The 22,703-nt window shown below is 41.3% G+C and overlaps 1 protein-coding gene across 2 annotated transcripts in view; it reads right to left on the reverse strand.

The window, feature by feature from the left end:
• The window catches only part of LOC108041495 (unconventional myosin-VIIa), a 1,185,777-nt gene that overhangs the window by 959,297 nt on the left and 203,777 nt on the right, over positions 1-22,703 (reverse strand). For both annotated transcript variants that reach the window (XM_044459306.1, XM_044459307.1), the window contains exon 3: positions 4,491-4,553. In XM_044459306.1, the coding sequence (XP_044315241.1) occupies positions 4,491-4,553 (63 nt within the window). The remainder of the gene's footprint in view (positions 1-4,490; positions 4,554-22,703) is intronic.

A 22,703-nucleotide genomic window follows, 5' to 3' on the forward strand; every position in this document is an offset into this window, starting at 1 on the left:
TATCCCGGCAACCCGATGGCCGAGGTGGAGACACCCTGTAAATGGATCCAAGGGATGCAAGTTAAGATAAGAGAGTGCCCCGAGAAGTTCTCAGACTACATGACGGAAAATGGACAACTATACCGGAATTTGGGACATAGAGCGGATGACGAGGACTACTTCCCATGGAAACTGTGCGTCCCTAGTTCAAACAGGGTCCGAGTCCTCCGAGAATGCCACGACGCGCCCACGGCTGGACATTTGGGCGTCCGAAAAACCGTTTCCCGACTATCGCAGAGGTATTTCTGGCCTGGCATGTTTAGAGACGCGAAGCGTTAAAACCGCCCAGGCGAAGGCAGCAGGCAAAATCCTAACCCGCGTAACAAGCGAACCGTTTGACGTTCTATGCGCAGACTTTGTCGGCCCGCTACCTCGGTCAAAGCACGGAAACACCATGCTCCTCGTGTTTCATGACATCTTTTCCAAATGGGTGGAGTTGATCCCGTTACGGAAAGCTACCGCCGCCCAGGTTCAGAAGGCATTCCGGGAACGGATTCGGAGTCGGGTCGGCATCCCTCGGAAGTTCGTCTGCGATAATGGTACTCAATTCACCAGTCTCACCGAGGGAGACCAAAGTTCCTGGGACGAGCTGTTACCGGAAATAGCGCTCGCCATCAACGCAAGTGTATCGGACTCAACGGGATACAGTCCCTCCTTTCTGACGCAAGGACGCGAACCCAGACTCCCTACTATGTTATACGACGAGGTCGGCGGTGATATCTAAGGACCCCGCAGGAAAAGCGCTCCAACTCAGAGGAATCTTCGACATCGTCAGATCCAACCTCCAACGTGCTTCCCAAGAGCAAGCACGTCATTACAACCTTCGACGCCGTGAGTGGAGACCGAAGCTCGGTGACAAAGTGTGGGTACGCCAACATCCCCTCTCGAAGGCAGCCGAAGGTTTCGCCGCCAAATTGGTCCCCAAATATGACGGTCCCTACACCGTAACGAGGTTCACATCCCCTAACCTTGTTCTGTTGCGAAGCCCCGGAGAAAGACGTTCACGCTCCGCCAACATCAGCCAACTGAAACCCTATTACTCAGAGGACTTCGAGAATGCCGCCGCAGAAGAAGATGACGAGGCTACCCAGGGGGCCGACACGAGAGGTTAAGTAGGATACAAGGTCATACGGTAATTTCTAAGCTGAATTGTACTAACACACCCTATGTTATTATCTAAGTATTCTAAGTAGAGGTTTCACTGCACCGATAGGTAGGGAGCTTAATCAATAAGGGTCTCGTATCTATAAGTTTAGTCTCCGCTTTCAGATGGAAGAAGTCATCGAGTTGTCGGATGGTTCCGACGATACGGAATCTTTTCATCACGACCTTTCCGATCGCGACGAGTGGGTCGCGGAAGGATACAGCGGAGGAGATTCGGACACATCGGGAGACGAAGAGGGAGAGATCGCAGAGGACCAGGTTACCGACGATGGCCAAGGTGAAGAAGAACCACACGGCGGCGCTGAGTCTTCCGACGACCAGGAGCCTGGGGGTACAGGTGAGTCGCAGTTTGCGGGCATGTGGATCCCTAAACCCGGCGAAACACGACGACCCGATCGACCATCGGCAGCGTTCAACGTCGAGGACGACTCCAGCAACGCGAGCGACAGCGACGAACGCGACGAGCCTCAGGATTACACGAGAGGTCGTCGCTCACAGGGGCCAGGGTATTACGCACCGCGAGGAGACGACGAACAGCCGTGGACCAGGCGAGATCATCGAGGCGGTCACCCGCGATACACCGATTCCCACCAACGTCCCTCCATTGAACACTCGTGTCATCGTACGGTCGAAGACCAAGTCAGCCGCTGGGAAGGTCATGTCGCGATGATGCGCATCGAGGTCAAGTCGGTCGTGTTTAAGACACCCTGGATACACGCCGAAGGTCCTTACGTGGACGAACCTCCATCACCACCGCTACCCCCCGCTCTGGATTGGGACGCGACGTTCCGTCCCCAGGCAGAGGTCCCGACGTCCCCCCATCGACCGCCGTGCTCGCCGAAGAAGACCCGCACGCAGGAAACGCAGACATCCCCGACTTGCTGGCGGCGTTCGCCGAAGCAGACCCGCCCCCATCGACCGCCGTGCTCGCCGAAGAAGACCCGCACGCAGGAAACGCAGACATCCCCGACTTGCTGGCGGCGTTCGCCGAAGCAGACCCGTGCCCAGTCTGTCCAGACGTCGCCCACTTGCCGACAACGCTCGCCGAGGGAGACTCGCGTCCAGGCGGTCCAGACATCCCCGGTCGGACTACGGCGCTCACCACGGGAGACCGCAGGGCAGGAGACGAAGCGTTGCCGCGTTCACACCCCGGGACTCACCACGTGAAATATTTTATGGAGTGCGAGTTGGCGACCGACAGCGAGGACGGGGTAGAAGATCTCCCCCTGTTCCGTCGGGTATTCCAGAACTCGGAGGCAGCAAAGGCCAGTGCGGCAGACCCGGACCCGACGGACGAGGCCAAGGAGGTCCAATCGACGTCACACCAATCCCCGATCTGCGCACCGCCAGGAGCACCACTGACCGAATGGGAGGACGGAGTTCTCGATCAGGTCTTGACCGAGATCCAGGGGACCGGTTGGGACGGGTCGTTCATGGAGGAGTTGACCTCATCCATAGCAACTCCGGAGGTACCTCGAGACGAGTTAGCCCCGTTACCTGAAGGTTGGATTGGGACGGGCGAACTGCGGCGATTGCCGACATCGGCCATTCGTCTGATCGCCGAGAGGGCGGCCGAACAATCCGGACGACGCTTCGCCGTTAAGGGACTGGATTGGCACTACGTCGTCACCGTGAAGACGACGGGCGGTTCATCATCAGCCCCCGGTAGGAAAGGGGGAGGTGTGACGATCCCACCTGACGGCTAGGCCGCCACAATATATATTTAAACAGTAGTTATCTAAGTGTCACATTACCATTAGTATTTAAGAGATATAAAATGAAGTATTATAATTTAGTAATAGTTAAGCGATCTTATGGATTTTTGGGTATAAAACCAAAATAGGTCTAGTTTGGTTCCGCACCACCCCCCCGAGGTGGCAACCATAGAGAAAAATACTGGAAAATAGAGAAAATACCAAACCTCCAAAAGAAAGAGAAAGGTCCAAAAGGATGAGAGGGTCACACGGCGGTTTCCGGGACGCTCTCGGCTCTTGGACTTCGAAGCGATCGGTCGCGCACGCGGACAAAGTAAATAAAGAAAACACGTGTGAAAGAGAACGCCGTCGGTAGGAAATAAGGTTAGTGAATCAGTGTAATCGGCGCAGTGAAACACAGGGACGATTTAAAAACAAAGAATTAAACTGAGTGAACTCGTACGAAAAGAAAGGTCAAGCCGGATTGTTATGCATTTTATTTTTACCCCGTACCCCTTTGTTCCCCGAGTGATTCAGGCCGTTAGCACCATATACATACAAGTTATCCCGATCTACTGAATTTCACCCACTAACCTGCCCGCGTAGTGAGGCGGAAGATCCCCTCATTCTTCTACTTAATCCCCCTCCCCCGCGAAGTGGCAGATCCCTTCGTGCCCTACTAACCCCAGCGGCGAGACGGAAGATCCTCTCACGCATCCTCTCCTCATATCCTACCGCGAAGTGGCAGATCCCTTCGTGTCCTACTAACCCCCGCGGCGAGACGGAAGATCCTCTCACGCATCCTCTCCTCATATCCTACCGCGAAGTGGCAGATCCCTTCGTGTCCTACTAACCCCCGCGGCGAGACGGAAGATCCTCTCACGCATCCTCTCCTCGTATCCTACCGCGAAGTGGCAGATCCCTTCGTATCCTATTAACTCCGACGGTGAGACGGAAGATCCTCTCACCGGCCCTATTAATCCCACATCTTAACGGAAAGGCAGATCCTTCCGACTAATCAAACTTGCTTCCAGCCGGTCAACCACGATAGAATCCGGCTGCGGCCTCGCCCGAAGGTCCAGCCCGTGGGATTCTTGACCCCTCGAACCACGCGTCTCGGCCAACCACAATAGAATCCGGCTGCGGCCTCGCCCGAAGGTCCAGCCCGTGGAATTCTTGGCCCCTCGGACCACGTATCTCGGCCAACCACGATAGAATCCGGCTGCGGCCTCGCCCGAAGGTCCAGCCCGTGGGATTTTTCCGTCCCGGAAGGACTTGGTGTTCTGATGTTATCGTACCCTCGAAGGTCCTGGAACACTTCGGGATAATTGATCAAAAATCGTCGTTCGCCGCGCGAACAGTACTCTCTAGCCCTATGTCTCAGTGACTTTACAAATTTCTTGTAAAAGGACCTCTGGATCCGACTGAGAGTTGTATCCTGGCCAAAGAGCATCCTTACAAATTTAAACACTTTAGAATGCTGAAAAGTTACGCGGTACCTATTATGAGACTTAACCAACAGCAAAGTCAGAAATGAAAAGCTCTAGACTAAGATTACTAAATGAAAATTAATAAAATATTCTTCAAGCTTACCTTACTGTATATATTAATAGTTTTATAAGGATTGAGAGCTATAAGTATTGAGCCGGTATAAGTCTATTATTTTTCAGTGAAGGCAACCAAATGAAAAAAATGTTAATGTGTTCTTTTATTTTGAACAATGTGACTTTTTACTAGAATCAAATTATTTAGTTACTTGTTCTGATGGGGATGTGCTATTGCGACTCAAACTTAATACCTCGCACAGCCGCGGAAATTAAGTACAATAAAGAGATAGACGTCATTTCCCCAAATATATTTATACATATGTAAATGCGTAGGTATACCGGTGTGATGCCACGAAAGAATAAGTGCATAATTTGTGCACTGTCAGACAAGCAAAGTCTTCACAATTGCTGATAAATGTTTAGGATCGTTATCCTGGTAATACCGAAATCGATCGCGTATGCCCAGTTTTTCAGCAGTTTGGCCATTCATGATTGCGTCAATAAAAACGAGGTTGCCCCACCATAAGCTGCCATAAAGGCTCAAACCATAACATGACCCCTGCTATGCTTGACCGTAGCTTTCAGGTGTTTGTTTTCTAGCTCCTAGGCTCTTTTGATTTTGTTTTGGGATAACGAGTTATTTGCAGACGAGTCCAAATTCAACCTTTTTGGTTCAATATGGTTGGCGACGACCTTATAGGGAGCTTGAAAACAAACACCCAAAAGCTATGGGGGTCATGAAATGGTTTGGGCAGAAAGCAATTCAACATCAATATCAAAAGTAGTAAGCGATATTAAAATTGAAAACTTCGGCAAGTTGATGTTAATATATGTACCTTTGCAGTTATTACAAAACGACTACATTTCTAATATCCTAACAAGAAAGAAAAGCTAACTTCGGACGGAACCGAAGTTGTATACCCTTGCAAAATATTCTGTAAATTATATTCTCCAAAACTATTCATATGATGCATTCTTAATACTCATAAAAAATCCCAACTTCCTAACTTTAAAAACACCAAAGTTATGGCATTTCCGATCAATCAGTTGTATATCAGCTATAGGATATAGTCGGCCGAATCCGGCCGTTCCGACTTATAAACTGCGTGCAAAGGAATGAAGGATGTGTGCAAAGTTTCAATTCGATATCCTTAAAACTGAGAGACTAGTTTGCGTAGAAACAGACAGACGGACAGACAGACATGCTTATATCAACTCTGGAGCGATCCTGATACAGAATATATATACTTTATACGGTCGGAGATGTCTTCTTCACTGCGTTGCACACTTTTGACCAAAATTATCATACCCTCTGCAAGGGTATATAAATAGCAAAATAAATTTTTTTTTAATTTTTCGATTATCCTATGGGAGCTATATGATATATAAGTCCGATTTTAATTTAATTAAACCCGTAATGTCATAGTATTTAAATATTACCAAATCCGAAAGAACAAAAAAATATAAAAACAACAATGTTATACTTTTTTTAATTTTTCTTTTCCGATTGTTCCTATGGGAGCTATATGATATAGTCGCCCGATCCGACTCGTTCCGACTTATATACTACCTACAATAGAAACACAACTTTTGGGAAAGATAGCTTTAAAACTGAGGGATTAGTTCGCGTAGAAACGGACGGACAGACGAATATGGCTAGATCGAAATTTTGGTGATGTTGATGTATTGTATTCACTACAGGTCTTAACTCTTAAGAACTGTAAAGTTTCTGTAAATAACTATTCTTATTTTGGTTTGGGCGTAATAATAATATTAAAGTGACATTCTTTAAATGGTCATATTTCAAGAACGAATAATCGTATTTAAAAAACTAAAAAAGAATTTTAAAGGTTAGGATGTGCACTTTGAGGTAAATTGGTGCTAATGTTCAAAAAATTAATTATCGAATATATAGCTTGTTGAAATATGTTAAAAACGTCCATTTTCACACTTTCAGGTTAGAATATCTCAAAAACTGTGGGTGGAGCCATTTGGCACCGGACTCGGATTCAGCGCGAAAAAATGTATAAGAAAAAGTGTGTTCAGTTTTTGGGTATAAAAATTATTGGCCTGTGTAATTTTACATTTACACAGAGAACAAAATAATGACACGTATTTATTTGGTAAAGAACTTTCAAATAAAATAATAACAATAATAATAAAAACAAGAGAGAACGCTATAGTCGGGTGCCCCGACTATCAGATACCCGTTACTCAGGTAAAGGGAGTGCGAGGGAGGTGGAGATAGAAACTTTGATCATGCATAACTTTTTAACGAATGGTCCGATTTGAAAAATTTCTTCTACATTTCGATAGGTATTGATAAACACAATAAGACTGCATTTTTACTTTTCCGAAATATTTAAATTTTTAAAATCGTATATAAGCGATTGTGGGCGTCAGAGGGGGCGTGGCACCATTTTGAAACAAACTTGCGCTGAGTAGGAACTCCTAAAATCTACATGCAAAATGCCAATCTTCTAGCTTTTATAGTTTCCGAGATCTCAGCGTTCATACGGACGGACAGACGGACATGGCTATATCGACTCGGCTAGTGACCCTGATCAAGAATATATATACTTTATAGGGTCGGAAACGCTTCCTTCTAGCTGTTACATACTTTTGCACGAATACAATATACCCTTTTACTCTACGAGTAACGGGTATAATAATCTGTTGGGTGAGGACCCATGAAAAACCTTATATACATCAGACGACAGTTTCCAAATAATAACAACAGTGTTATTATAATTAAAATTAAAATAATTACTAGAATCAAAAAGCTAGCTCTCACGAGTGTGATTGATTTAATCAAAGCAATCCGTTGTTTTTGTACGACGGAAACGACGGACTGACGACGGTCAGGCATGCTGATCAAGAACATTTATTTACTTTATACAATCGGAAATCTTTAACTGCGTTACAAGCTTTTGACCAATTTTATAATACCCTCTGCAAGGGTATAAAAATCGGATATAATAATAAAATGGAAAGGAACAAAAATTAATTTTTGCTAATAGATTGTTTCACAAAAAAAATAGTTATATTATTCCATTCCACTTTAAAAAATAAAATAAATAAAAATAAAATAATTTAAATATTATTTTCTTTGAAAACACAATCCAATCAGTTGATAAAAAAATACATTGGATTGAAAAGAACAAACATTTTTATTTTTTTATTTTGTCAAATTAAAACTGGTATATAATACTAAAATTAATATAAAAGAAAATGGCACTGGAAACTGAAGTCCTTCGGCCTGGCTATTGGAGTTTAATTAGTTGATTTATATTCGGAGATGGCCTTTATTGACAAATTTATTAATTTTTTTATATTTGATTTGGAGGGGGATGTGGGGAAGATGTAAGGGTGAGGGATCCAAAAATGGAAGTGCGTGTGGGCTTTAAGACCTAGCAGATGTTAAGAAGATGGTCTATTGCCGCAAAAACGGCAAGAAGGGCAAACAGATCCTTGAAGAAGGTGTTCGTGCGTTTCCTATGTGTGTCCAATGCGAAGGAGGGTGTAAATCCTACGATTTTATTTTTTATTGAGGTCGGTGGGAAATATGGTTTTTTCGAAGGCTGGTGTTTTAGTGTTTTATATCTGTGGTTGAAACCTTCCCAATCAGAGATTTGCTTTTGTTTGTTGGTAGTTTTAATTAGCCCAGAGATGTCTCTGGAACTGATGGGTGTGAATTAAAATGTTGGTGCTACGCTCATATATCGGGCAGCCGAGACAGTTTGTTCTTTCCCAAAAATTCCCTGGTGGGTGAGGGCCCTAACAATGGGTATTTTTGATTTTTTTGGGCAAAAATGTTCTTTATTTTGCTTATTGCAGATGAGGAGTTTCCCTTTAACGTTGGTGGCCTAAAAGACTGCGAAAGAATCGATGGTAAGTATAGAGTTGAAGTTGGGAAGGGTTCCTCCCGCGATGTTGTCGTTATCCTTTTTGACTGCAAAAGTAGATGAAGATTCAGTTTTAAAACCATCCGTGTAAACCTAGTTCTTTGGGCCCAATTGACTTCTTAGAAGACTAAATTGGGCTTGGAAAACTGATCTGGGTGTGTCGTTTTTAGCAAAAAAGTTAAGATCCTTTTTGATGTTAACTGATACGTCTTTCCAGGGCGGAAGAGAGGTCGCGATTTTTTCTGCTTGGGAACTGATGGCCCCAATGGAAGCGGCATGCTTTGCGCATCTATGGAGGGTTGAACACTAGGAGTTTTTTTTTTTTGAAGGAAGCTATGAATTTCTTAACCAATGAATGATTTGGGTTTGTGAAAAGCCTAGGTATTAAAATAATAGTGGCTTCGTTTAATCTGTCGGTAGTGCTTGGAAGTCCTGCTTCGGCCAGAATGCACCGTATTGGCGATCATCTGCGTATAAAGATATATTTATTTCCTTGTATTTGGCTATTACGAGATTGATGTGATCAAAAGCTATGATGAAAAGAACTACCGATAAAAGTGAGCCTTGTGGGATTCCGTTTAGCTGGTTTGTCGAACCTTGAGGTCTTGTCGTTGACTCTAACTTTAAAGGTCTTCTTCGTCATAAAGGTTTTAACCAGGTTGTAAAGTCTTGGACCAATGCCCAATACCTGAAGTCTTGAGAAAACTGCATGTAGCCCCACGCGATCGGAGGCCTTTCCGAAATCTGTCGCCAGGATGGAGACATGATTTCTAGTTGAAATGGTATTCGACACGAAATGTTGGATTTTGAGTAGAGCGTCCATAGTGCTGTGGTTCCTTTTGAATGCAACTTGGTTGCCGCTGATCAGGTTATGGCGGTTGATGAACCACATGAGTCGGAGAGCAATCATTTTTTCAATTATTTTACTTAGGCAGGGTATTAGGGATATTAAGCGATAGCCATTAATTTCTGAAGATTTTTTATTGGGCTTTGGGATGTGAATAACGATAGAAGATCACCAGGTGTGGTGGTAAGTGCCAGTGGATAACATGCAGTTATATATGTTAAGTAATTTTTGCTTAAGGCATGGAGGGATCTGCTTAAGGATGGGTTTGGAAATTCTATCAGCGCCAGGACATTGCCTTTAGATGTATGGAGAGCTGCCTCGATTTCTTGCAGTCTAAATAAACTTAGTGCCGTTGGGGATATTTGGGTAGGGTTGTGGTGTGGACAGATATGAATCTTTGAGACCTGTGTAAGCGTTGCTGAAATTTGCATCAGCTCCGTATTTGGCCCAGACTTCCCTAAATTCTTCCGAAATGGAACTGGACTCAGTTATCAAAGCGTTTGTGGTTTTAATGCATTTGTATTTTGGGGGAGCCGGACAGACGATTAGTGTCTGACCAAATCTTCTTGGTGGTGGAAAGGGGAGAAATTCCGTTTTTCATAAAGAACAGTCATTTTGAAAATGGCATTGGCTCTTTTATAGGTTATTATAGAACATTCTTTCGTAATTAAGATCTCAAAGCAAAACCTTTAACCAAGTTTCGATGAGGTCTAAATGGGTAAAAAATCAAAAGGAAGTGGCATGAAAATTTCAATACAGCTGAATAAGACCGCTGTTAAAGAATTAAACGAATTAATTAATTCAGACTACAAAAAAGTAACAAAAATAGGTTCCAAAGACGTCATTGTTGGTGTATAATCCCAAGAAGGAATGCCAATAACTTGTATACTTTTTATACTTTTACCCGATTTAAACTTCCTTAGTTATCGGCAGTTTAACGTAGCGCGTTTTATATTCGGTATTGGACACCCAATTCATTGAAACGCTCTTCTGAAATGTTGCCATTTTCAAAGTCGATCATGCAAAATCTACTGTATGAATCGTTTGAAACTTTTCACAGTACTTTACTAAATTCCTCAGGTAACGCTGTCGAGTGCTATTAAGAAGTTGTATTTCTATTGCAGGTATATATAAGTCGGAACGAGCCGGAATTAAATTAAAAAAGTATAACTTTGTTGGTTTTAATTTTTTTTGTTCTTTGTAATATTAAATATTAAATTCGTAATATTAAATTTAAATACTATGGAATTACGGTTTTAATTATAGCTCCCATAGGTAAATCGAAATTTTTTTTTTTTTTATTTAACTTTGTTTTTACTTATTGAATCTTCTCTTAATTTTGAGACTTACAATAAGTTTACGAATCTTAACATTAAAATTTAACTAACAGTATAATAAGACTGCATTCTGGTTGCGCGTCCCTCAAGTCGGTCGCTGGGTGGGTAAGTCATTGCGACGAAGGCGTGATTGGTTGATCAACCTTGTAAGACCTCTCGCCAGGTGGTTAGGGTGCAACGATAGCTTGGTAAAGTACTTTTCCTTCTGTTCTGCGATCACTTCTTTGACTGGTAGAATGTTTAAGACGCGAAGTAAGTTTTCGTTGCGAACGTACCACGGTGCCCGGATGATTGTTCTCAAGATCTTCGACTGAGCTCAGTGGACCATGTCAATATTGCTATTGCTGGCATTCCCCCATAACTGAGAGCCGTACATCCATATAGGTTTTAGTACCGAGTTATACAGCAGGACTTTATATTCAAGACTAAGGGGAGACCGAGCGTTGATAAGCCAATGAAGGCTTCTAGCTTTTAGCTTTAGGTGTGTTCTTTTGGCTTTAATGTACCGGCGCCATGTGAGTCTTCTGTCGAGGTGTACTCCTAGAAATGTCACTTCGTTTGCTTGCGGGTGTAGAGTATGGTTTAACATGAGCGGCGGGCAGTTTTACCTGTTCAGGGTGAACGTAACGTGATTGCATTTTTGTTCGTTCACTTTAATTCCCCAATCTGATAACCACTTTTCTACATCGACAGGATGAAGAGCTAGCTGCGCAGTTGCTTGCATTGGGCATTTTGAGCGGCTGAGAATGGCTGTATCATCAGCAAACGTAGATGTTGTTAGTCGTGTGCTTGTTGGGATGTCTGCTGTGTAGAGCACATATAATGTTGTCCCAAGCACGCTTTCTTGAAATCGTCATCCAATAGTGAAATCGTCAGTTGTAGCAGTGTTGCATCGAACAGCAAATTTTCTGTCGTAGAGGTAAGACTCTAAAAGCTTATGGGTGTTGTAGGGGAGCATTGTCTTGATCTTGTACATTAGACCTTCTATCCAAACTATATCAAATGCTGGAGAGACATCTAAAAATATAGCAGTACAGAACTCTCGAACGCGTTCCGAATTTCTGATGTTATCCGGTTGACCTGCTCAATTGTTCCGTGCTTTTCACGAAACCCAAATTGATGTTACGGAATTCCTTCCTGGATTCTTAGGTATGTGTTTATCCGAGTCAATACGCATTTTTCAAAGAGTTTAGATAAGCATGAGAGTTGGCTTATAGGTCTATACGACGTGGGAATTGTGTGGTCTTTTCCCGGCTTTGCTATCATTATTATAATCGACTTTTTCCATATCACTGGAAATTGGCCAAGTTTTGCGATGGCATTAAAAATCTGGGTGATAGTGCAAACGGCGCAATATGGGAGCTCAATGATCATTTTGGGAGTTATGAGGTCGCAGCTCGGGGATTTTTTCGGATTCAGATGATTTTTGATGATGTTAACAATTTCGTTTGGGCAAAACTCAATTGGCTCATGTTGAAGCTGAGGCTCATATGGTAAAGTCGGCAAGGATTTGGTTGGAAGACATTTTTAAGGTGGTTGGCAAACGTGCTGGCTCTGTCTGTATCGCTGCGCGCCCAGCCACCTGTGGGATTTCTAATAGGCATCACGGTTACTTTCGGTGAGCTTAGAGTAGGGTGAGCTCTCCATAGTGAGTGTTTTGTACTAGATGTTGACAACTGCTCTATGTAGCGTCGGTGGACATGTGCTTCTTCTTGCTGTAAAGCTTTTGTGAGTTGGCGTGAGGCATATTTTAAGCGTTGCCTAGCAGATGGCGATCTGTGGAGTTGCCACTCTCGACGTAAGCGTCGGTTTTCGAGGAGGAGCTGTTCTATTTGTAGATTTGTCTTCTTTTGGTTGCTTTGTGTACTTGTAGTTTGGGGTGTTGAAACTCGAGCTGCAGAGACGAGTACAGACTCCAGTGTATTAACAAATCTGTCTACGTTGGCTTTATCGTTGAGATGAGGACTTAGCTCAATGTGTGAGCTAATGTTTTTCTTGTACTTAACCCAAGTGGTTTTCTGTGATGTCAATTTAAACGATTGCTCCAATGCGCCTGGATGTCGGAGTAGAATAAACAGGACAGGCGAGTGATCCGATGAAAGATCCGAGAGGCATTCGGCGCTTATCAGATTTTTAGGAATGTTTTTGGTAATTGCAAAGTCTATTAAATCGGGTAGTTTCCTTGGGTCTGCCGCCCAGTATGTTGGTCAGCCCGGAGAAACATAGTCCAGCTTATTCTTGGCTTTTATAACTGCATTATAGAGCTGTTTTCCTTTTGGAGTCACGAGACGTGATCCCCAGTGTGTGTGCTTGGCGTTGTAGTCCCCTGCTGCTATGAAGTGGTGAGTTGAAAAACTGCATAAACTCATCTTCAGCTATAGTGAAGCGAGGGAGGCAGTATACGGCGGCTAGTGTAAGTTGGTTGCCAGTATTTATTTGTATATTTATAGATGTGGCCTGTAGGTAATTTTTAGCAAATTTGTTATGATAGTGGTGCTGAATACGGCTTCTGATTAGAATTCCAGTTCTACCAAGTGCTTTACCATCTGGATGATTTGTTCCGTAGAATGAATAACCTCGTAGTTAAAAATTGTATTTGTTTGTAAGGTGTGTTTCTGAAAGCAGCATTACGTCGATATGGTTGTCGAGTAGGAATTGAGCTAACTCAAGTTTATGCTGTGAGACGCCGTTAGCGTTCCACGTAGATATCCTTAGGGAAGTCATTATTTGGATTGTTGTGAAACCAGCATTTGAATCAATAGATTTCGGTTTCGCATTAAATCATTCATAGTTGTGCGCATAAACGACATAAACTCCGTAAGGCTTTGTTGCAGGCTGTATATCATATCTTCGAAGTTGCTTTTTGACTGCTCCGGGAATTGTTGCTGCTGAGCCGTGTTCGGTTCTTGGTATGCTGATTGCAGAAATGAACTTTTTGAGACAGGGTTAGCCAGTCCTGATTTTAAAGCGCTTGCGTAAGTCACATTTTTATCAGAGTTTAAGGGTCCTAGTGAAGATCTGGCTGCAGTCGAGAAGAAGACTTCAGGGTTTGATCTGGAAGCTGTCATCTGTTTATTTTAGGTGCGGGCGGCAGTTCCTCTCTGGTGGATGCGACTTTTCAGCTCCTTATAAACAGGGCCGCCTCTGTAGTTAGCAGTGTGATTGCCACCGCAGTTGCCGCACTTTTACCAGTTGCAGTCATCTTTGCTCGCTGGGCAGTGTGCGGAGTCATGAAGAACTCCACAGACTACACACACCGGGCGCAGTTTACAGTTTGACCTTGTATGGCCATATTCTTGGCAGTTCGCACATTGTACCGGGCCATTGCGTTTGTGCGGTTTCTCAACTGTAATTCTGCGGTGCAGCAGGAACTGAAGATTGTAAATGGGGTGCACTTCGTATTTCTTTAGGGGCTTATTTTCTGGTTCGAGCTCAACCTTAAACAGTGGCTGCGGCTTTCTATCCCTGTTAAGGATGTTGAAGACTGTCTTAGCGTTAAATCCCTTCTCTTGAAGCGCTTTTGTTATCTCTGCAGGCGTTACGTCGGACTCTATGCCCTTAAGTAAGACTTGCAGGACCTTGCTACTTTTTAGCTGATACGTGTATAAGTTCTTTTTATTCTCGGAAAGATATTTCGATAATACTCTGTAATTATCTTCAGACTTCATTTGAACCTTTGTTTCTTGGATGTTGCCCTTTACTAGAGGTATTATGTGGAAGTTATCCTTTCCAATAAGCTCGATAATTTTGTTGACAAGAACAATGGAACCTTTTTGTCGAAAATAAATAGGCGGAGGTTTTGGCTTCCTTTTCTCGACTTCAGTGGATTCGGCCGCCTCAACGTCATAGGCTTCTTCCAAGATGGGCGTTTCTATTGCAGTTAGGCTAGCATTGTTACGGGTTATTTTGCGTTGTGAATTTAGAGGGCTCAGCTTCCTTTTGATTTGGATGTAGCGATCCATACCAGTCTGCACAGCCGGCTTAGCACATTCATTGGTTTTATTCTATTTTTCGGGCAGCGCAGCGGCAGACGTATTAATATTTGCGCTGCTGGCTGATGATGTCATTAAACGCGCAGTCGATACGGTTGTAGTTGTTGTTATAGTTACAGTTGACGTTGTTAAAGAAATTGCGGTGCTAGTTACTGCTGATGAGCTTAGGTTATTGCATACCTGCATTGGAGTACATTCAGCGCTCTTTGGCAGCAGAGACGTCGATGGTAGCGAGGGGGAGCAAGAAAGCGCTCTCTCTCTCGCTACGTTTAAGAATTCGGTCAAGTTGGGGGTAATTGCCTGCGCTTGATTCAGAGCTTGCATTATTTTCGGTTGCTTTAAAAGAGAAGTACGAATTATTTCTTTGCACTGAGAGCCGTCTCTCCTCTTGCTCACGTTGACGTTGTGTGCGAACGTCGTTCAGACTCATTGTATTCGTGGTAAAGTTAATTAGAGTTTTAAGTGTTAAGTTTTATATTAATTAAATGACCAATCCATATAAACATTCGCGATTTCATCGCAGAAAGCGTCTTTTCGCGTTATAGTAGATTTATTAAAACGGTCACTGCACTTTTGTGATTTTATTGAATACTTTTTCCCGGCGCACAAGAAATACACGTCTGCATGCGACGAGGGTTTTTCATCATCATTTCAAAATTAAACAAAATGTATTTATATCAAAATATATTTGGTTGTCAAATAACTCCCTTTCGCTTTTTTGCTCTTTATTCAATGCTTTATAAAAATTGATACAGTGATCGGATTTAGCTAAAATATGCGACGTTTTGTTCGATAATGTGTTCCCATTTAGACGGCAACTTCATAATACCCCCTCGAAGAAACTTCCCTCCTTATTTGCGAAAAACTCTGACAGTCACTTTTCACAACCCTCTTTTGAGCCCAACTTTACACCAGTAAGGGCATTCTCTATGGACAGGAACAGGTGGTAGTGCGATAAAATCTCCCATCCGAGCTACCTAGCTTCTGACGAGTCATCAAAGAAGTGTGTGGTCTGGCGTTGTCCTGGTGAAACACTACACCCTTCCTGATGGCCAATTCCGGTCGCTTTTGGTCAATCGCCAGCTTCAAGCGGTCCAGTTGTCGCCAGTCACCATTCCTCCGCGATTCTAAGTGATAAAGTACCATCCCCTAAATCACCATTAATCTCACGGAATGTTTCTCTAGCGGATGTATCTTTTACGAAGGAAAACTTTAAAACAGCGCGAATTTTCAACGCAACCAAACTTGATATGAATAGCGTCGTTTCGTAGGTTATGTTAATACCTTTCAATCGGTATGTAGCATTGCCCGATACCGATATCGACTTAGATTTATTGCTTTTAGTAATATAGGCATATAAATCGAAATGTAGTTGTTTTGTAATAACTGCAAGGGTATCTAAAATTCGGCTTGTCAAAGTTTGCTTCCCTTCTTTATTTAATTCATATGATTCTGTGACCAGTTACGAAGTACACCCGAACAACATTGTTTTTATATCCGCCGCACTCACTTTTTAATATTTTTGGTTACAAATTTTAACACAGGTTTCTTATTATTCTCATGGGAAAACCAAAATTGAACTCAGACTATCCATATCGCCAATAAAAATTCGTTAAAAATTACGGATTTTGCAGCATTTAACTATACCCCCTTAACCAATATATGATTCAATTCTTAATAGACAAATCTAGAGATACTGGAGTGAAGTACTCCAGTAAACCTGATTTAAATTAGGGAACATCAAGAAACATATATTAAAATAGGTATACATTGTATACAGGCAGGTTTTTATATAGCTAAAAAGCTGATAAAAAACCTTTTCTAAAATTTTAAATTTCTCTGCCCGAGACAAATCCTTTAAGCTTTGTATCAAATCTTATAGTAATCTAACTAACAGTCATATGACAGGTACTGAGTGCCCCAGGGATAGTCCACAGGATTTATGATTGTATGGTATCTATGTTGCTGTGCTCGCGTTCCCCCATACCTGAGAGCCATATGTCCAGATAGGCTTGGGAATGGAGTTGTAGATCAGGACCTTTTAGTTCAGATGCTAGGGCGATCGAGCGTTTAATATCCAGTGGAAGCTGATAGCTTTCAGTTTTAGATATAGTTTCTTGCATTTGATGTTGGTGGACGCTGAGATTCGAGCTCGATTCTTTTTAGCACACCTTCCAAGCCCTTGCTGATTTTAGGTTGGTACGTGTAGTACCTCCTGGTATTTATACACAGCTCGATAATGTTCTTCGGATTTGGTATAAAGTTTGAATTCGTAAATATTTCCTTTAGGGATTGGAACAACATTAATATTTCCGTCCCCGACTAGCACAACAATTTTGTTGATCAGGGCGTTCGAACTTTTCTCGCTTATGTAAAATAATGGGGGCTTTGGTTTCGGTGTGGTCTCTTGCCCCAGTTCTGGTTTCAGCTAGGAGGGCAAATCTCTTCTCGTTGGATTTCCCTGGTAATGTTTTCTTTTTGGGCACGGTTTATTTTTGGCTTATTACCCACCGCGGTGTCCTGTGGGCTAAGCTTACGCTTTATTTGGATATAGCGATCCATGCCGGTATGAATATTGTTTTTGTTTTCGTTTGTTGTCATATTTTTAGTAAACGTTGTATTTCGTGCTGCAGTCGACGACATCGCAGTCGATTCCGCGATAAGAGCCGTTGCTGTGGATTTTGTTGGTTTTGCTAACGGCTGTTGCTTTTGGTACGATTGCTGAAGTTTTAGCACTGCATGTTGGTGATGCACCAAGGGTCGAATCTGATGGTGGGGGAAGAGAACTCCACGCCGTAGGAGTAGGAGTAAGAGTGAGTAGAGAGGGTGAGCAAGATCGCGCTCTTTGGGTATCCACTGTCAGTAGGGCGGGTTACTCTTGATAGACTTTTTTCACTATCACGCGTAGAGATATACGAGAAGTACCCGTCTCTTCGTCGGTCATTGAACTTTTAGCGTGGCAGTATTATAAACTAATTTTAACTTGTCTTAATCATATCACTGATTTTTTGTTTTAGCCTGTTTTCGCCTATTTTGTAATACACCACTCTAGTTTTTACATTTTATTTGTCTTTAATTCATCCACCATCTTTAATTTTTCACGGAGCTCGCGCTCCCTTCGGCAGCACCAAGATGTAAAAAAAGAAGTACATAAGGGCATAATCATTGAGAAAACACACAGCAAAATTGATTTGACGAGAATTGTAAAGTACTGTCCAAAATTACTCGATATACTTAACAAGTAAATAAAGAATTGCTCAAACTGTAAACAAAATTCTTATCGGAAAAGCTCCTATACCAACTAGGGAAGGAATATTTTAATCATAATCAAATATTCACGACTTGTATCGACTCAAAATATATAGTGTTTACGAAAATGCTAAATAAATTAAACAATGAACCAAGATTTACTTCAGCTCAGTTTATGGTTTTTGTAAATCGATGTGGTCTATCAATACATTATACCGAATCATGCATAGCACATAAAATGGACAAATCGACACTTAGGCAATGTTATATACGAAATAAAACACAGGTAATGAAATGAACATAACTGTAGATACAAACAACAGGTCGTTTAAGAACATTTAGGAAACAAAGTAACAACTAATTTTATAAATAAAAAAAAAACAATTTTAGGTTTTAAAAAATATATAATAATAAAATACAATCATTTCTCAACTTACAGAAAACGAATTCTAGTATGTCTTAAACGTTGATCGTATTATCACCCAAATCTGAATTAATCTACTAATCAAGGATACAAAAGATGCCCTTACATACGAAACATACGCTGATTTGTTTGCCTTTACTAATTTAGGTTTAAATAAAGAGATAATTACTTTAGAATATGAGTACATAGGCAAATAAGAACTAGCAATGGAAAATTTCTTACGACTTATCAAAATAATATAATCGCAAATCAAAAGATCAAAATCTAAAATGTATAACCCAGCTTTCGGTAGCCAATAAATTCCATTAAGAAAAATCATCCCCGACTCTTAACTTTCTATTTACAAAATTTAAGTACTTACTGACTTAATGGATATATCTGAGTTTCAAATAGTGTTACAATCTTCACCGTTGTAGTATTTACAACTAGTCTGCATCGGAAAGCGGTTCGTTTTCAACAGACAATACGCACCTTCACACAATGTATCAGCTTTAACGACAGAACTCCAACTATGTAAATAAAGCTAATGAAGTTTGGCAACTCCCAATTGCAAAGCTTTTCTGATCTTAGTATAAAGGAGTTTCTGACGCTCTGTTTCTTTCTATATCTTTTCTATGCGTCAAAAGTGAGCCAATTTTCAAGGCATATTTATAAAGAACGTTTCCTATCCTTTAGTTCTAATCTGTAATTTATTTTTTTAATATGAACACGGATTCAGATCGATTTGGGTAATTTTTTTGTTAAGCAAGATGTAAGATGTATGAGTGGCTGTTCCTATAGAGACCAGAAGTAAATATTTTTCTGATATATGTGTATACGTATACCTGGATATTGGGAGCACACTTTGTCCTATGCTTTTTTTTTTTTTTTTAATTTTTGTCCCACGGCCCACTTACCCGCCCTACCGACCGAGACGCGCAGCCGTGTATCGTACGTCACGATTCGCGACAAGATAGACGCGAGATAAGAAAAAAATAGGTAAAGTTCCGGGGAAACTATTTAGCGTCGCTTGTGAACAGTTGTGTTTACCTTTGTGCTCTGAGTTTTTGTATTTTTTCAGTGATTTTGTGCGAGTGTTTTGTGTTCATTTATTTACAAAGCTTAACCTAATATCTGTGTTAGAAATTTTAAATAGATCTCCCAGTAAACGGGTATGTGTTTATAATTATTCTAACATTTCTATTAGATTTGTTTAATCTCGTAGCTTTGTTAGTGTAATTTACGCTCTCTATATTTGCTAGAACTCTTTTACTCCCTCTCAATCTCTCCCGCTCTATTTTATAACTGTAATTTACTCTCTATGAATTTCTGGTAGACTTCTTCATTTATTTCTCTAACTCTCTCTCTCTTGCATGCTTTACATTGCATTTGTTTATGATTAAAGTTGTTGTGTTGCACAAGCCACGCTCAGTCGATATAAGATTTATTCTCTCGTGCTCTCTTTATTCGATTTAGTTCGTGATCACGCGCTCTTACTTTTTTCGTGTTTTTTCCCCTTGTGGTTTTTTGGATTTGATCCCAGTGCCAAATTTACTTTGAGGTATTTTTCATATTCTAATTTTTTATTTGCTTTAAACTTACAATGGCTCTTGTCCGTTCTAAGAAAAATTGTTCTCTTGCGTCTTCAACTAAAGACCCTTTTATTTTTTACTGGCTCTGCGATTCAATGATGCACGTTAAATGTGCAGGATTTACTGGCAGAGTTAAAGATTTCATTGATCTTAATTCTGGTCTCATGTGGTCATGTGGGTCTTGCAAGGAAATAGTAGTTGAGATGAGCGGCTTTATGAAGCAGACTCGAGACAGCCTATTGAATATCTCAGAAGCTTTTAAAAAACTCAATGAGGGGTTCAATTCCGTCTGTGCTCAGTTTAATAATAAACAATTATTAACCGAGTCGCCTAAACGCAAAAAAGCCAGTTTAACTGCCGTTAATATGATTGTGGAATCCACCCCAAATCCGAACTTGGTAGCAGCAGTTTCTGTTGACACAGGGGTAAATGAACCAACTTTGCCTATGGATACAGCTAGTTCGGGTGGAGTCCCTGTTTCTAGAATAAAATCGACAGTACTGGCTAAGTCAAAGAATTCGTTGCCGACCGTACCTATAGGTACAGTAGGCACCGTTCCTGGTTCTCAGCCTAGTGAGGTTCAGACTGCTGCTGGGGGGCGTAAGAAACTTTCAGTTGTTCCACAAAGGAAGCAATTATTTGTTTCTACATTCACCCCAGATACCACATCTGAGGATGTTTTGGAATTTATACGTGAAAAATTCCCATCCGAGGATATTGCAGTTGAACAATTTCGATTTTCATACGCTCGTAGGATATCGTCTTTTAAAATATTTGGTCCGACTGATGTGTTTAATGTGTTACTTTCTGAAAGTTTTTGGCTTTATGATGATTTAGTAATTAAAGAATTTGTTCCAAATAAACCGAGAACAAATAACAGGCCTTCCACTGTGCCAAAAACTAAAAAGTTTTTCTTGGCATATCAAAATGTTAGAGAACTAAATATGAAGCTACACAAGCTTTATGATGACTCCTTTGCATTCACCGAAGATATTTTGGCTTTTACGGAAACTTGGCTAAAACCAGAGATATCTGACTCTGAAGTTCTGTCAAATAACTTTAATACTTATATGACCGATCGCCCCTCACGTAGGGGGGGCGGTGTACTGATTGCCGTTACCTCTAGCCTAACATCTGAAAGAATTCTCACTCATATCCCAAACGAAATTGAATTGCAAGTTTCCTTGCAATCTTTATCTATTTTCGTTACATGTTCTCATATTCCACCTGGCTCTGATCTAGTAATTTATGAGCACCATCTGTCCGCAATAAAATCCGTACTATCCCTTCTTTCTAACAGAGACCTTTTGATTGTTTTGGGTGACTTTAATCTACCTGATATTTCTTGTTCTCCTCCCACTGACTCACTTGTCGCTATACCTTTATCCGCCCATGATATTGTAGATGGCCTTTTAAAATTATCGTTACAGCAAGTAAGCTTTATACGAAATTCTTTAAATAGACAATTAGATCTTGTATTTGTTTCAGACCCGTCCGAGGTCTTGGTATGTAGAATTAACGCTCTTGTTGTACCTGAAGACCGATATCATCCAACAATGGAATTGACAATTTGCCTCCCCTGCTCTGATACCCTCTCTCCTTTAGTGCCCCCAACTGAAATGAGATGTTTTCTTAAATGTGACTATAATAAACATAACGATATGATTTCTCATTATAATTGGACAGACTTGTATAATTGTACAGACATTGAAAGTGCCACTGAACTATTCTATACAGCGTTAAATACTTTTTTTAATGAATGCGTTCCTGATAGGTTTCCTTTAAACCTAAACAGGCCTCCTTGGTTTACCAATGCGCTTCAAAGACTTTAAAACCTTAAATCAAATACTTATAAAAAGTATAAAAAATCGGGTAAGCCATCAGATTTTTCGAAATATGTAGTGGCTCGATCGGATTTTAATGTTCTCAACAGTCATTGCTATTCTATGTATCTAAATCGATGTAAATTGGAATTTTCAAATGATCCGAAACTGTTTTTCAACTTTGTTAATGCCAAGCGTAAGTCATCGGCATTGCCTTCATTGGTACGTCAAAACTCAACGGAGGCATCGACGGATTCTGACTGTTGAGAAATAGATCGGTCATTAAATATTTGCCTATAATAGCACCTAGTTAAACGCTCATCATTGTTTCGTTTTCTACATAAAAGCTTTAAGCTCACACGCATAGCCGAAATTGCAGTAGATCTGCATTAGTATTGAAATATCACGCGTTTTTCTGCATTCTTTTTGTTCTGCTCGTTTTTTGGGCATTCATATAGTTGACTTCACCGCAACTGCTCGCTTATCGCAAAACATATTGTAAAACCGCTTAACATTAATAAAAATCTAAAAAATCTAAAAATCTATTTGAGGGACAAAACCAACTTCTGGAACAAATTCATAATTCATCGGGAGCAGCTAATTTAAGGTTTGAAAAAATTCGCATTCCCACATTTTCTGGAAAGTACGAGGATTGGAGCCAGTTTAGTGATTAGTTCTTAAGCTCAGTAAATAATAAAAAGAAGCTGTCCAAGTGCCAAAAGTTTCATTATTTGAAATCTTATTTAGATGGGAAAGCGCTTTCCTTAATTAAACATATTGCCGTTTGTAATGACAACTACCAAGATGCGTGGGAAAAATTGGAAAATCGTTATAACAAGAAAACGCTAATCGCTCGATCTTTTGTTGAATTTTCTTTCGTTGCCAACTGCGATCAATTCGAATATCGCTGAGTTACGTAGGGTAATTGACTCTGCCGACGAATGTATTCGAGGCCTGCACGCGCTGAACTGTGACAGCCGCGATGTGTGGCTAATTCATATTTTGCTATCCAAGTTAGACCCCGAAATTAAACAATTTTGGGCTAACTGTAGTGTGTCGTCCAAGGAAGACGTCACCATAAATGATTTATTCACTTTTCTTTTTGCTCATT

The sequence above is a fragment of the Drosophila rhopaloa genome, unplaced genomic scaffold, assembly GCF_018152115.1.
Source record: "Drosophila rhopaloa isolate 14029-0021.01 unplaced genomic scaffold, ASM1815211v1 contig_190, whole genome shotgun sequence".
NCBI classification, from domain to species: Eukaryota; Metazoa; Arthropoda; class Insecta; order Diptera; family Drosophilidae; genus Drosophila; species Drosophila rhopaloa.